Source organism: Phocoena phocoena, chromosome 21, assembly GCF_963924675.1.
Source record: "Phocoena phocoena chromosome 21, mPhoPho1.1, whole genome shotgun sequence".
In the NCBI taxonomy this organism is placed as follows: Eukaryota; Metazoa; Chordata; class Mammalia; order Artiodactyla; family Phocoenidae; genus Phocoena; species Phocoena phocoena.
In genome coordinates this window covers 31,176,740-31,192,010 of record NC_089239.1, presented here as the reverse complement: position 1 = coordinate 31,192,010, position 15,271 = coordinate 31,176,740, and the positions used below count along the sequence as shown (strand labels likewise).

Below are 15,271 nucleotides of genomic sequence, written 5' to 3'. Positions count from 1 at the left end.
ATGAAATGGGGATAGTTGTAAACTTCTATTGCTTTTTCTAGCCAATAAGAGGTTAGGGCCAGACAGGGTACGTGACAGTCCAGTAAGGCTCTGTGTACTAGAGATACAGAGGTGGTGAAAGGAAGATCATTCTCCAAGGTCCTGGACTTTAGATCCCTGAGTTTGAGGAATAAGATGAATGGCAGCCTTATAGAGCTCTGCAACGCTTTTGATAACCTTTATGATGTGAGGCAAAAAGGAGCTAAAAGTGTAATGTTTCAGTTACAACATAATTCTGTGTTTCCTGTTCATGCCCCAAACTACTGACTTCAGAATGTATTTCTGAGGCCATGTGCTTTAATTCACTTTGCATTACCTCAAGGGGGAAAATGCAATTAAGTGCTTAAAAAATTTCCACTTAAAATATAAAATGAATTGGGTCTTCCTTAATCCAATATTTATTTATTTATCTTTTCATGGATAAACACTTGTTTTGTGACTTTTTATGAAGTCTGCATGGATCAGACTTTCTTTTTTTCCTTCTTTCTGTCTTTCTTGTATTCCTGGATTTAAAATTTTTTTCCTATCCATACATGATTTTTGAGTATGAAAATAAGATAGAGAAAACTATTCAGATTAAAGTATTGTGGATTTCCTATGTTTACTATCTACCATTGACTTAACCTTGTCAAAGAGTTTAAATATTAAATGTTGAAATAGTTAAAATAAAAATCTTGTACTGTTTTTCAATATTATTTTTAAAAAGAAAATTGTGTTTATTTTCTTATTCCTTGATTCAGTTTAAACAGGAAACTCTTTCCTAAATGATACCTTTGTCATCTTAAGAAAAAAATACATCATTATCAATAATTACTTTGGGGCCATTTTAATAAGATTTGAGTTAAATTACATTTAAATATTTTTCTAATGTTTCTCTTTGGGTTTAGGAAAGCATTATTTATAGAGTTCTTCCACGTCATGAAAAATGACAGGAAACTGATTTTAACCTATCCTACTCTTTCATTTATTCTTTGACTAAATGCCATTTGCCAGCCTACAAAGGTAGTAGACAGTAGGCAATAAGATAGGCATGCAAGGGAGTAAATAAACTAGTGTTTGCAATGTCTGAAATAATATGGAGGGAACAAAAAGGTGCTGAAATAGTTTATGTCAATTAGGTTATTTAGTGACAGTGGATGGAAAGCTGCAGTAATTATGTGACCTTACAGTTGAAGCCTCAACGAAGAGAAAGTACCACCCGTGTACAGTGCCTCTACATACAATTTTAGGAATGGAACAGATTTTTCTGAGGTTTTAAATTTGAAAAAAGCTTGGCATTTTGGAGATACCAATGTTCTATGACTGAGGGCGGGAATGGTATGAGATGAGATTGGAGCATTGATGGGAGTCGATGCTCAGGGCCTTAGATTGGATTTTATCTGATGTCTAAGCCACGGAAACCTGGATGAGTGGGATCATTCCATCAATGAGTGTTTTTCAAGGATTCTTGTGATTTGTGGGTGGAGAGTCCATTGGAGGGGTAAACAGGGCAGCTGAGAAGATCAGTTACGAAGGTAATGCAATAAATCAGGCGAGAGATATTGGTGGCAGAAACTAGGAGGTCAGCAAAGGACATGGAGAAAAATTGCTATATTTTAGAGGTAAGCTTATTAGTACTGGCTGATACATTATATTTAGGAGTAAGGGAAAGAGAGATAATAAGTGTTAATTCCCAGACTCTTGAATGAGCAATAGATTAGTAAGTTTTAATGAACTGGGAAAAACCCGGGAGGAAATGCATTTGGAGAGGAAATTCATCAGTTCCGTTTTAGATGTGTTAAGAATGAGACCTTAAGAAACCTAATCATTTTTCCAGGGTTGGGAATGGATGACGATACTCAGAAAGAAGTGTAAGGAGGATGTAAGGGAACTATTTCTGAGCCCTGAGAATGCAAACATTCAGGATTATGTATCAGAGAAGTCAGCAAAGGTTACTGATAATAACAGCCAGGAATAGCGGAAGGAATAGCGGAAGGAATAGCGGAAAAGTGTGGCTCAGGGAGAAAAAGAACTCAAGGTTTTGGAATAAGAGCAGGTGATCCGCAGGATGGAGGTGTGAAGTATGGTGGGGTACAGAGGGTTCGCACAGAAGCTGTGGGAAGCCAGTTCCAGTGGGTTAATTGTGGGAGCCTTGACAAGTGATTAGGAGGTAGGAAAAGCACAGATACATACAGAACATTCCAGAATGGAAGCTGTGAAGGAGAACAGAACAGTGGCAATAGCTCAGTAGGGATGTGGGCTTACACAGGGTTTTCTTCTGCTTGTTGATGCTTTTGTTTGTGTTTATTTTTTAAAACCTGGGAGAACCACAGTTTCCTATGCTAATAGGAACAGTACGGTAGAGAAAGAGCGAGAGAAAGGCTGAACAAGAGTAGTGTTGCTAGAATAGGATGGTTCCAAGCACCTGTGGGGTTGCCAGCTTTTTGTTTTGGTTTGGTTTGGTTTGGTTTTTTTTGCGGTATGCGGACCTCTCACTGTTGTGGCCTCTCCCGTTGCGGAGCACAGGCTCCGGATGCACAGGCTCGGTGGCCATGGCTCATGGGCCCAGCCGCTCTGCGGCATGTGGGATCCTCCCGGACTGGGGCACGAACCCGTGTCCCCTGCATCGGCAGGCGGACTCTCAACCACTGCGCCACCAGGGAAGCCCGGGTTGCTATCTTTGGACAGGATGAGGAAAAACATTTTACTCGCTTTGTGTCTGAGTTGCTCTTTAACATCTGTTTCCTTTACGAAGTGTGAAGTAGGTTTGTCCACTGAATGCGGGAATGAGGGAATGGAAGTAAGTGGAGATGGTTTGAAATTAGCACGGGAATAAACCAGCATGGGATAAATGAACTGGTGGTGAGCACTGTTAAAGGAAAACTTATTCTGACACTGGCTAACACCCTAAGGAAGACTACTGAGAACTTCATCAGGGTTGAGCAGAGTTGTTTCTGAAGTAAGCAGCTGGGGATCTAGGAGTACCTGGCTTGATAAGGGAATGGCTGTGGTTCTCCCAACACTGAGAGGTCCTGCCCCCAGAAAACATTCCAGATCCGGAACGCTGAACTCCACATGGCAGCAGACTCTCATCATTCTTCTAGCTCGGTTACCTACTGAGTGTGTATGCTCAGCATACCCCACCACACACACACATGCACTCTCACACACACACACACTGTCACACAGACTCACACACACACTCACACGCACACCCCTTTCAGAGCCAGAGTGCAACTGTGGTCCAAAATCAGTACCAAAGAAAAATAAGTAGTTGAGTAAATGAATTTAGAAATAAAAGCATGCTTAGAATTTATGCTTTTGCTATTTTGAAAAAAAATCCTTGAATGGGTTTTAATTATAAAGAGAAATTTAAGAGCTCAAAGGTTAGTAAAAATGCAAAATGAAATTTTTGTGTTTTCAGACACAGTACTTCTGGTTAAATAAGTCAACTTTGCTTTACTCAACATTGTTTCATAGCAACAAATTCCCCCCACCCCCGCCGACACTTTGGTAAATAATCTGGAATCTTTTAGACATAGAAGCACATAAGGAACAAAAAATTTAATCTGGAAGTAATTGCAATATACAAAACAGGTATGCCTTAAAATTAGCAAATTCTTTGAAAAAAAACAAGTTTGAGGATCTTATAATTAATATTCTCAGCCCTCAAAAAATTATATATCATTTCTAGCAGGTAAACTCAATGAAATCTTGGTTACAACTAGCATGCCTAGGACAGTCTTTGGCACGGAGTAGTCATTCAGTAAAAGTTGTAAAAGCATAAAATTTTCCCTTTGGTATTTATTTTAAACATCTTATTAGGGACAAGTGACTGCTTAGTGTACCAGCCTTCTTCCTATGAGCTTTTACCTTTCCAAATACTGTCTTATTTACATACACAGAAGCTTTGCACAATACATTTTAATATCTACATTTATAAATGGGAAACCAGAGGCTTGGGGTATTGTTAGTATCAGCATTTTCTACACTTACGAAAAACCTACTATAAATAAGCACTGGGCTATTTACATACTTTATTTCAAAGTAGCTCATTTTTACAGCAGTCGTCACATTTCACAGGGGACATGACTTTGTGGTAAAGATTTTTTTAAAATACACCAAAAGCACTGACCGTAAAGAAAAGTTCAAACATCATTAATATTAAGAATTTTACTTCATCAAAAAACACCATTGAGAGAGTAAAATTACAAGTTTCGTAGTGGAAGATGTTTGCAATACACATATTTGACAAAGAACCTGTATCCAGAATACATCTTACTCTTATAAATCAACAACAAATAAAACAGCCAACAGAAATGGATCAAAACCTTTTAATTGGCACGTCTTAAGAGAGGGTAACCCAGTGTCCAAATAAAATGAAAGTGTTCAGTGTCATCAGTCCTCCAGGCATTACTCATTAAAACCACAATGAGTTAGTATCCCATACTTAGGAGAGTGACTAAAGTTTAAAAACTGCTAGTTGTGGGCAAGGGCATGGAGCCAGGGAACAACCCTCGGAAGTATAAATTGTCAGTTGGTGCAATCACTTTGGAAAATGGTTTGGCCGTATTTATAAATACATACCTCCTGAACTGTCAATTCTGTTTCTAGCTATGAAGTCCCCCAAATGCATACTTTGTCCATCAAAAGACAAGTAGGGGGCTTCCCTGGTGGCGCAGTGGTTGAGAGTCCGCCTGCTGATGCAGGGGACACGGGTTCGTGCCCCGGTCCGGGAAGATCCCACATGCCGCAGAGCGGCTGGGCCCGTGAGCCATGGCCGCTGAGCCTGCGTGTCCGGAGCCTGTGCTCCGCAACGGGAGAGGCCACAACAGTGAGAGGCCCGCGTACCGCAAAAAAACAAACAAAAAACTAAGTATGTATTTTACATTTTAATTGTGGTATTTAATTTCATTTTAATTGTATCGATTCAAATTAAAAGATGAATGTAATTTTACCAAGAATAGTTAATCTGGGGAAAACTAATATTTTAATAGAAATTTAGCATATATAACATATATAACTATATATACATATATATTTATACATATATAACAAGCTTAAAGGTTTTCTAATGCATATATTATGTATATATTTATTTATTTATTTGTTTGTATAGGTAGGTAGATAGACATAAAGCAAGGCTAAAGGTTTTCTGGTGCATCTGTCCCACATGCCTACTCTGACAGGTAACTGATCTTGCACGCCACTTTGACAGGCTTATGCAGGCAGAGAGCTGGAGGAGCAGCTGCGGTCGGCGTCCAGTGTAGACGAGCTCATGACTCTGCTCTACCCTGAATCCTGGAAAATGTACAAGTGTCAGTTAAGGAAAGGCGGCTGGCAACACAGTAGAGAGCAGGCCAACGCCAATACGAGGACAGAAGGGACTCTAAAGTTGGCCGCAGCACACTACAACCCAGAGATCTTAAAAAGTAAGTACGGGGAAGAGAATATCTAGTCAGCTTCACACGTCCACCCAGGAAAAGCTGTCAGCATTTGTGATACCACTGAATACCTTTAGGGCCGAAAGTAAATAAACCAACAAAATCAAGAATTATTTTCAAACTACAGAATTTTATGACTTCACTCTGAGTGGTTAAGATGATTTCTTGAAAAATAAAGACAGGGAGGTGCGTGCATATCAACACACTGTAATTTTTTTTTTTTAACTGAGGTGATGTCCCATCGGAAAAAATTTTAAAACATACAGGTACATTTTACACACTGTACCAGTTTAATCACTTAAACATTCTGCATCATAAAAATAATTGCGCATACATTTTCTTTAGCTTTGGATATAGAAACGTTTAATTTCTAGATCATCCAAAATCACCTTATCAACTGCTACTTGCTTCTGTGTTGCTTCGGGAACTTGCTTGAGAGCAGGACTTTGGTAAAGCTACAGCCACAAAAAATTATGATGTTGCTCAAAATGCCATAGCGTAAATAGGTGGACACTTTTAAAACGTTAACTCCTTCCTGTTGTTGGATGTTAACTGCTGTAAAGGTTTGAGATTGCAAATTATTTTGAGAACAAAAGCAAACAAGCAAAATGGTTTTATGGTTGAATAGCAGTAGTTTATATCTTTTTTTTCCCCAAAACTTTATTTGAGGGGAAATAGGGGGAAAATAAACTAGAACATTTAAGAAGTACATCATTTTTTTTTTTTTTTTTTTTTTTTTTTTTTTTTTTTTTTGCAGTACGCGGGGCTCTCACTGCTGTGGCCTCTCCCGTTGCGGAGCACAGGCTCCGGACGCGCAGGCCCAGCAGCCATGGCTCACGGGCCCAGCCGCTCCGCGGCACGCGGGATCCTCCCGGACCGGGGCACGAACCCGTGTCCCCTGCATCGGCAGGCGGACTCTCAACCACTGCGCCACCAGGGAAGCCCAAGAAGTACATCATTTTTAATGCAGTCTTTAAAGAGTCAGCAGTGTTATAGGTAAAGCACTGACTCATTGGGAACAGAATTCCAAGAGAGAGCATGAAAGGACTAGATTTTGACTTTCCTAAAAAAGCTTAAGTTCAGGATACATGTCCCAGTTGCTGGAAAATACCCTCTCACTTCAAGTACCTATCACCAGGACACTACCGAGGTTGCCAGATCGCCTGCCTGAAAATGAGTTTTGAATTGAATCCAAAACCAAAGCCGTCCTCTCATTTACATCTCCGTTTAAAAAAGAAAAATTAAACACGTTTATGTTTGCTCTGAGACGTCAAAAATGCTACGTATGATAGCAAATGAGCACGAGTCTCTGTGGGTTTTATAAACATCTGTATATTAAATGTTCATTTTCTTAAGAAAACCAAACATAAGGGCCGTAGAATCAATATTCTATTCTCACTTTGAGAAAGCGTCTGGATGTTAGCTGTTTTTTCTTTTAGAGAATACCTTTAGCTGCTCTGTTAAAGATTATATCCTATTCCAATTCACGGGGCGATGTAGGATCCCATCAACTATTCCTCTAAAGTTATGCATTGTACTTAACTCTTCACTCTGAAATCAAATGTGAGTGGCTTCCAGCTGCTGTGGGTGTCTCCGCCTTGGCGGCTTCCGTGCGACTCACGGCCTTCCCTGTGACCCGACAGGTATCGATACTGAGTGGAGGAAGACCCAGTGCGTGCCGCGGGAAGTGTGCGTGGATGTGGGGAAGGAGTTCGGAGCAGCGACAAACACCTTCTTCAAGCCTCCGTGCGTGTCCGTCTACAGATGCGGCGGCTGCTGCAACAGCGAGGGCCAGCGGTGCACGAACACCAGCGCCAGCTACCTCAGCAAGGCGGTAGGCCGGGCTCTGCGTGAGCCCTGCACCCGGGCGCCTTCATCCCTGCGGCCTTCAGAGGGCCTTAGTCCCGCTCACACTTTCTTGTCTTGTCTCTGGGGAACGAAGTTAACGTCCCAGTAGTTGGTGCTTTCCATGGTAGACCATCACCGAAAGAGTAATTGATGCTTCGTGAACTCTCTTTGCAGAGTGGCATCCAAGCCACGTTTTAAAGGTCAAATAGAAATGCTTATGCCAGTAGCATATTCTGCAGAAAGTAATATTCATTTTAAAAAGATATTAAGATTTAAAAACATGATGCTGTTTTTATATTCAAGCCAAACTCTATCAAAGGCATGGCAGCCTTCTGAGTCTCTTGAAAAGAAAACGCTATCTTTTTCAAAGTTAGAGAAAATAAACATGAGGGATTTTGGAATTAAAATAAATTTTTTTGAATACCTTTAATTGTGTATATTTTAAAATAATTCAGTTCAGCAGTATGACATGGGTCCTAGACAATACTGTTCATTATTATGGTACTTGAGCTGTACTTAATCTTCTTTCACCTCCAAGCTTCACAGAATTTAGGATTACTTTTATAATACATTTATGATGTTGCTGTGATTCATTTTACCTGCTTCCTCCCAATTATCTGCTCATATGAAAAAAAAAATCGGGATTTACCTATGCCATTTTTGAAGTCTGTCTGGTTTCTTGTTGGTGTATGTTTTCACATTTTGTTTGGATTTTTTCGGTAGACTTGATACTTGCGATAATCACAATTCTTATAAGTTCTGATCTGCATAGCAGTGGCTTTAAAATGTGTAACAACGGAGTAGTTTTCATTTTAGCATTTCAAGTTTTTAAAGATGTGCAGAATTTTGGAGTTAAAAGTTTGAAGTCAGTTGGAAAGGAAGTACTTAGTCTTCCGAGTTCCGCTCCGGACACCCGCCTCTGACTCTACACACCCTCTTTCCTCACCTTCTCTTTCTGCCCTTCCTGGTGATTACTCCCGAATCTTTATCTCCAGCTCAGACCTCTCTCGTGGTTTCCGCACAACCAACTCAGCCTCGTGACTCAGCTTTCCCCAGACAGGTCAGAGTCAGCCTGTGTCACGCTGGAGTTACGGCCTGTCTCCCACCTCCACCCACCCTCACAAATAAACAAAAAAGTCAATGAATCTTTTTCTTTTTCCAGCGTTCTCTTAGTAAATGATGCCGTTCTTTTAGTTGGTCAGTCTGATTATTCTTGCTTTCACCAGAAGCCCAGTCAATAATTCCTGTTAACTCTACCTTCCAAACGTCTCTAGAACCCATCTGTGTCTTCATTCTGCTGACTCCACTCTGATCTGGGCTGCATCCGTCAATCACCTGGGGCATGACGCATGGACCAGCCCACTAACTGATGTCATACCTCCTTCCTACTTCCCTCCAATCCCTTTGCCACATTATAAGCAGTGAGTTTTTTCTTTTCTAAATGAGAAATCAGATGCTGCTCAAAACTCTCCTGTAACACTGCCTATTGCGACTGAGCCAGCGTACAGCGAGGGTATTGATAAGCTGGCCTTCTCTGATTGGACTGCTCAGGCTAGCATCTCTTCTGATCGGTTGATACCAACCTTCTAAGTTGTGAAATATTTTGGATGACGCTCCTCTTCAGGTGTCTTCTTTAGTTTAAATCCTTTAACATGGTTTCCTGGGCCCTCCGTGATCTGGCTGCTACTTAAATCTGCAGCTTCAATCGTCTCTGCTCTTTCCCGCAAAAACTGCTTTCCACAAATACCCCAATTCCTTTACTCTTTAAATTATGTCAAAATCTCTTACCTCCAAGTCATTCCAGTACTGCAGCCTGGCTTTGAAACACCTCCTTACACATCACCACCACGTCCCCACTTATCGAGCTGATTTCTACACATCCTTAGGCCTAGACATAAACGTCGCCTTCACAGCATCCTGTCCTGTGCTCCGATAGCACCCTTTATTACCCATACAACATAGCATCATTACCTTATCTGTCTGTCAGATTATCTTATTCCCCAGGCTCTAAACCCCGTGAAAGCAAAGGCTGTGTTTGGTTATTACCATGGGGCATAACAGCGCGGTAGTTGGCACGTAGTGAACACTGGGCGCTAATTAAATACTTAAATAAAAGGGAACAGATTTGGAGTCAAAGGCAGAGTTTCGAATAGGCTGGTTTTGAAGCATCTGAGTGGTATTTAGGTGGAGATACCAGAGGAAGACTGGGCATATAATTCTAGAATTCTACAGCAGTGATTGGATCTCCAGCTATAGACTTGGGAGGAAACCTATTGATGAATGTGGTTTGAAGCCGTTATGTGGTTGCTGCTGCTGAGAGAATTCTTGTATCAGGAGAGAGATCGGAAGCTAATACCCAGGGAAAGCCAAGATTCAGTCGTTGATATCCCACCCATTTCTCCCTTTGATTTTGTAATAGCATGCCCTTCTCCCACCCAAAGAATCCACTCAGATTTATTTTTTAAGGTAAAAGGGATGATTTGAATTTAAATTCAATTAAGCAAATGTGGTAAAGCACCTACTAAGTAGTGTTTATCAAGGAGGTTTACAAACCAAGGAGAACAAGACATGAAATTCCTGATGGCACTGTTTTCATTTGCCCTTGACCTTTTTACTGATTTTGCAGCTTGTAAAAGCTTGCACTCAGGTAACACTCTTTCCTGAGTTTATCTGTTTTTTTATACTTTCAATATAGTATAAATGGGAGCATGTGAAGTTTGCTTTCAAACATAAAAGGAAGTTTCTTACCGATATTTTCTGAAGGGGAAAGAAAAAAGTGTTTTGTTCCAGGAATTCCAGACACATCTTTTGGCAACAAGTCACCAGTTAGAATCACATAACAATGTACCTTAAGTAATGTAAAACCCAAGTTTTTAGTAGAAACTTCCTAGAAAAATTTTATGGGGTTCCATGAAGGACAGGTTATCAGCGTGTGTGAGGAAGCCAGCCGTGAGTTGAAAAGTAAAACCACATGCACTGAGCATTCCAGAGTGAGCTAATCCATAACAACTGCTCCGAAGTCCTTCCCAACTAATATCTAAGTGACTTTGAAAAGTTACACAGATCGGATGTCTTCTTGACCTCTTTCCTAAACATATGCTTTAAGTGTATTTTCTCATGAGAAATTGTATGTTTAAGACACATAACCAAAAAGTAGAAAGTGGATTTTGCAGAATGTAAATTATTTGATGGCCAAAGTAGAAGCAGAAGAAAGTCATCTGTTTTTGAGCCAAACACATGGACAAAAAGTTATTTAAATGTTGGTATTGTTGTTGAATAGTGTCACTGAAGATAGGAATGAAAAGATAGCTGCTAAATCTATGGGCTTTCCTTGGGCATCTTGGAGTTAGAACTGGAGAAACTGTATGTGTTCATTAGTATCAACTGAAGAAGCAGCTCAGTCTGGGCCCTAAACCTCCTTTCCTCGTTCTGACATACATGAACTACATTATTTAAAATTCTGTGTTGCCGTCTTAGAAATAGCTATTCTATGTTTGTGTTATCTTATAAAGAAATCATATGAGCATATAGACTAGCAAAAGCATGCCAGATCATATTGGAGTTCAAGTGTTTCCTAAAATTGTCTTTTACTGCAAAATTCACTTAAACCTAAGTAAAATGTGCAACTCTGGAATGAAACTTAGAAGTATTATTTTGCACTGCCGATAGGGATAGTTCTTCCGTTAATTAAACAGAACACCAGCAGTCTGAAGGATTACTTTATTACATTCATATGTATTTAACAAGTGGAATGCAATTTGTTCTGAATCTTTAGCTAAGTAATATTTGGCAAGCACGGTTGTTGGAAATCAGGTTTTATCCAGATGTGGGAAAAGAACTCTATACCAATACCAGTTATCAGAAGTTAATGCATCTGTTAAACATACCATTTTTTTTCCAACTTAATGTACTGATCATGTCCACAAGTTTTATTCAGTATTTCTAAAACTCCTGAATTGGGATTTTTATTTTAATTGTAGCACTGTATGTACATTTTATTTATAAAAACATGTAAAATGAATTCAATACCAGATGTAAATCTGTTAGGACCTGCTCTCTTCCCAGACCCAAGTTAAGTTCCATAGACCCTTGATAGCTGGCCATGTGGTTAATATACTCAGTTAAAAGGTTAAAATACACCCTCAATTTTTGTCTTTTCCCATGTTTAGGGATTATTTCTTTAAATGTTGTGCAGTTTTTCTGTCTGACTTTGCAGTTATTAGCCATGCTCTCCAGGGGCTACAGATGTGTCTACACTTAATTAACGGACTCAGGGTTGGAATATTTAAATTACATATGGTAGTGAAATATTATTCACTGGAGAGAAACTGGTCATATTTTGAGATAAAAAGTTGTAAAGGAAGGCACTTTTTGTGTCATATTTTTATCCACTCAAACATTCTCTAGAATTTGGTATTAACTGTAATCCAGGATCTTCTCAAAAAGGAAGTTCTACACCTTTTTCTTGGATAGCCTGCAAGAGAAGTAGAACTAGGAATTGTTGTTTTACAACTGTTGCTATGCTGGTGTAAACAACCTATTGTTTCAAAATGTGGCTTTATTTGAAGTCCATTCTTGTTGGTGGGAATGGACTGTTAAATATTCTTATTAAAGAATTCCAGTAGATAGCAAATGGGGACCTGTCTGTTGGAAATGTTTGTCATTTCCTCTTGTTTATTACAGTTTTTACTGACTACACAATCAAAAATTTTTTTCAATTTCCATCTTTGTTTAAATGTCATCTTTATGTAAATTCTTTTGATCTTCTCCAAAACCAGCCACTCTTTTAATAGGCATGTGCTGATAGTATAGCATCAGTCTCCATAGTGAATTTTATTATTATTTAGATGCTTAATTATATACAAGCTAATACCATCTATTGTTCAAGAACAATTCACTTTATGGTATAAAACTATTTTAGGAAAATCATCATGTTCAAAATACCAAGTTATAATTATCATCATCCATTAATGATGGATGATGATACTAAACACATCCATTGGTATTTACTAGGTGCACGTATATACATAGAGTTATTAGCTAAAGCTGAACATAGTACATAAATTTTGCACTCTATGAGTTTAAATTTAAAATAGAGAGTACAATTGTGCACACATTAAAGAACAGAACAATCTGACAAGAATATAAGGATTTTTACTGCATTAAAATATAAAGAATCTATTTATTGTTTCAAAGACTGATGTGTTTGGATAGACCTTAACTCTTTTGAGAGGAAATTATAGTCACTGTGTTGGTTTCAGTCTTTATATAAATGACAAGCACAGATTTCATAAGGGAGTTAAACTGCAGGTTCTTACTTACCAACAGCATTTGTGGTAAACTATTTGCTGTGTTTAAAATTCTAACCTAGTATCATCATACATACACAGAGATCTTTTTCCCCCTAATTCGCTCTCATTGTTAGTTTTGCTTAACTAAAACTAGGGACAAGAGTCATTGATTGATGACTGTTATCTTGAGATGACTGTTGGCTTGAGATGACTGATGACGTATAGGTTCTCAATAAATAGTTCTTGAAAACTGAACAAAGAAAGATTTTAAATAAGTTAAAAAATTGTAATTCCTCTCATGAAGGCTCAACTCAGTTTTAAAGAAGAGGAAGAAGAATCATCCAAACAACACTGCTGTGAAATCACCACCATTATTATCCCTATTTCGTAAATCATGAAACAGCGGCTAAGAGAAGTTAGGTGATTTTCCCAAATCACAGAAGTAGCACAGATGCAGGACTCTAATTAATGTCTGTCTCTTTTTAAGACTAGGATCTTGGTTATTCTTATATCTCTAGTAGAAAAGGGAAGTTGCCAGTTATTTGAAAAGTTTATTTATTTAGGGAAGCATGTGAGTTTATAATGTGATTCTAATTATTAATATTTCTCAGCTCAAAAAAAGTTTACATTTTCTGAGCATACTATCTAATTAGGAAAAAGGGCTATAGACATTCTTAGTAACATAGGGATTAAATATAGCAATATAAAATTCACAAATTGGTCTGTAAAAAGAAAATGGAATTTATTATACTTATTAAAAATGAGTAGAAACTGTATTTAATCACTTTAAATGAAAAAAAAGTCAGTCAATACTCACATTTAAAGCTAGTGCAGAAAGGAGTTGGGAAATGAGAGCGGCTCCTTTAATGTGTGACAGCAGCTGGCACTGGCACCATTACATCTTACTGTCCACACATACAGCACATCTCAGTAGGTGTTTCTAATTCTTCTGAAGTCAACAGATGAATAAAACTCAATTATCAAAAATCTTTTTCCCTTTAATATTGGTCAAAAGCATCTTTCTCTGGACCCTTAAATTTTTTCCACACTGACACAGTCAATTAGAAAGTTAAGGAAACTGCATGAAAATCTCAGGTCAAAATTTGGAGGTGGAAGGTGTGTTTCAAAGAGAAGAAAAGGGTTTTTACTTTAATCTTCAGCCTGTTTCTTCCTTTTGATCAAATTAACTGAATTGAGCTGTCAAATTGCCTACTTGGACTCAAACGAGAGACATTTCTATGACATCAATAATTAAATATTTATTTTCCTTAATTAGAAATAATTTTTCTCTCAAACTGCACCACAGTTTTAATGCCTATGAAAAATCTTCAACTTACAGGAAAAAAACAGTTCTCTGAACAGTGATTCATTTTTTCAGTGCCTCTTTACCTGTCCCTTTATCCTTTTAGTCAGTGTATTCACCAACATGAATCCCTTCCACCCTTTGAAAGTATAGCGCCAGGCTTATTTTACCAGGAAGATGCCTCTTAATATGCATTTTACTGATCTCCATCTCACTAGAACATTCTTCGAAGCCCTAGTTCCTGAATACACACCTGGTGCTTTGGGGCAGGTCCTGAATGGGGACACTGTCCACCCAGGAATGGCCGAAATCTGTCCGCGATCACTGTTACCACTCACTGTGGTCTCTTTCCCCTTTGGAAACCATGCCAGGGTGGAACCTGGAATGGCAGCAGTCATTGAAAGGAAAGATGCCGCTGAGGTCTGGGGGTGGGAAAGCATCATTCACTCTTCTACATTAGCTGTTATCTCATAGTGCCTTATCCCTCGCCATCAGGCCCTGTTCTGCCTTGTGTCACTTGAGACGATGCCAGATCTTGCAGTGGTTATTACACGCATTCTGTAAGCAGAAATGCCTTCGTGGCCTGACCCGTCTGATCCCTTTCTTTCCAATCGCATGAGGCCACCCTTCTTGTTTCTTCATTCCCACCTGCTCCAGACCTCAGACTCACTCTGGTACCCAGTTATCGCCACTCAGTCCTTAGCGCGCTTGAAGACCTTTGACCCTGTGACCACACCCACCTTCATGAAGCTCTCCTCTCTTTGTTGTTTTTTTGTGTTTTTGCGGTTCACGGGCCTCCCACTGTTGTGGCCTCTCCCGTTGCGGAGCACAGGCTCCGGACGCGCGGGCTTAGCGGCCATGGCTCACGGGCCCAGCCGCTCCGCGGCATGTGGGATCCTCCCGGACCGGGGCACGAACCCGCGTCCCCTGAATCGGCAGGCGGACTCTCAACCACTGCGCCACCAGGGAAGCCCTCCTCTCTTTCTTTTGCTTCCCTTGGCTTAACAGTTCCCCTCCTGGTTCTCCATGGAGGGTCAGACTTCTTCCCAAACATATTCACTGGTTCACGTGCCTTTTTTCACCCCTTATACGTTCCTGTTGCCCAGGTTTCTATTATTAGGCGTGTTCTGTTTTCATTCAGAATGAGCTCACCAAGTATTCTCATCAATGCCCAAGAATTTAATTCCAACTTTAATACCAGTGGCCTTTAAGGGGCTCTCCTAAGCTCTAAGTACATATATCTAATTGCCAGTTAAACATAAATTCTTAGGTTTTTCTGAGCTGACCTGTACATCTTTCTATCATTTCCACTATGACAGAGTTTAATTAAGTAATTTATAAATATATAAATGTGAAAATGAAATAAG

General features: G+C 39.4%; 1 protein-coding gene across 1 annotated transcript in view; it reads left to right on the top strand.

Moving 5' to 3' along the window:
• The window catches only part of VEGFC (vascular endothelial growth factor C), a 78,957-nt gene that overhangs the window by 42,026 nt on the left and 21,660 nt on the right, over positions 1-15,271 (top strand). Inside the window, exons 2-3 of the mRNA XM_065899943.1 lie at positions 5,237-5,450; positions 7,106-7,296. Of these exons, the coding sequence (XP_065756015.1) occupies positions 5,237-5,450; positions 7,106-7,296 (405 nt within the window). The remainder of the gene's footprint in view (positions 1-5,236; positions 5,451-7,105; positions 7,297-15,271) is intronic.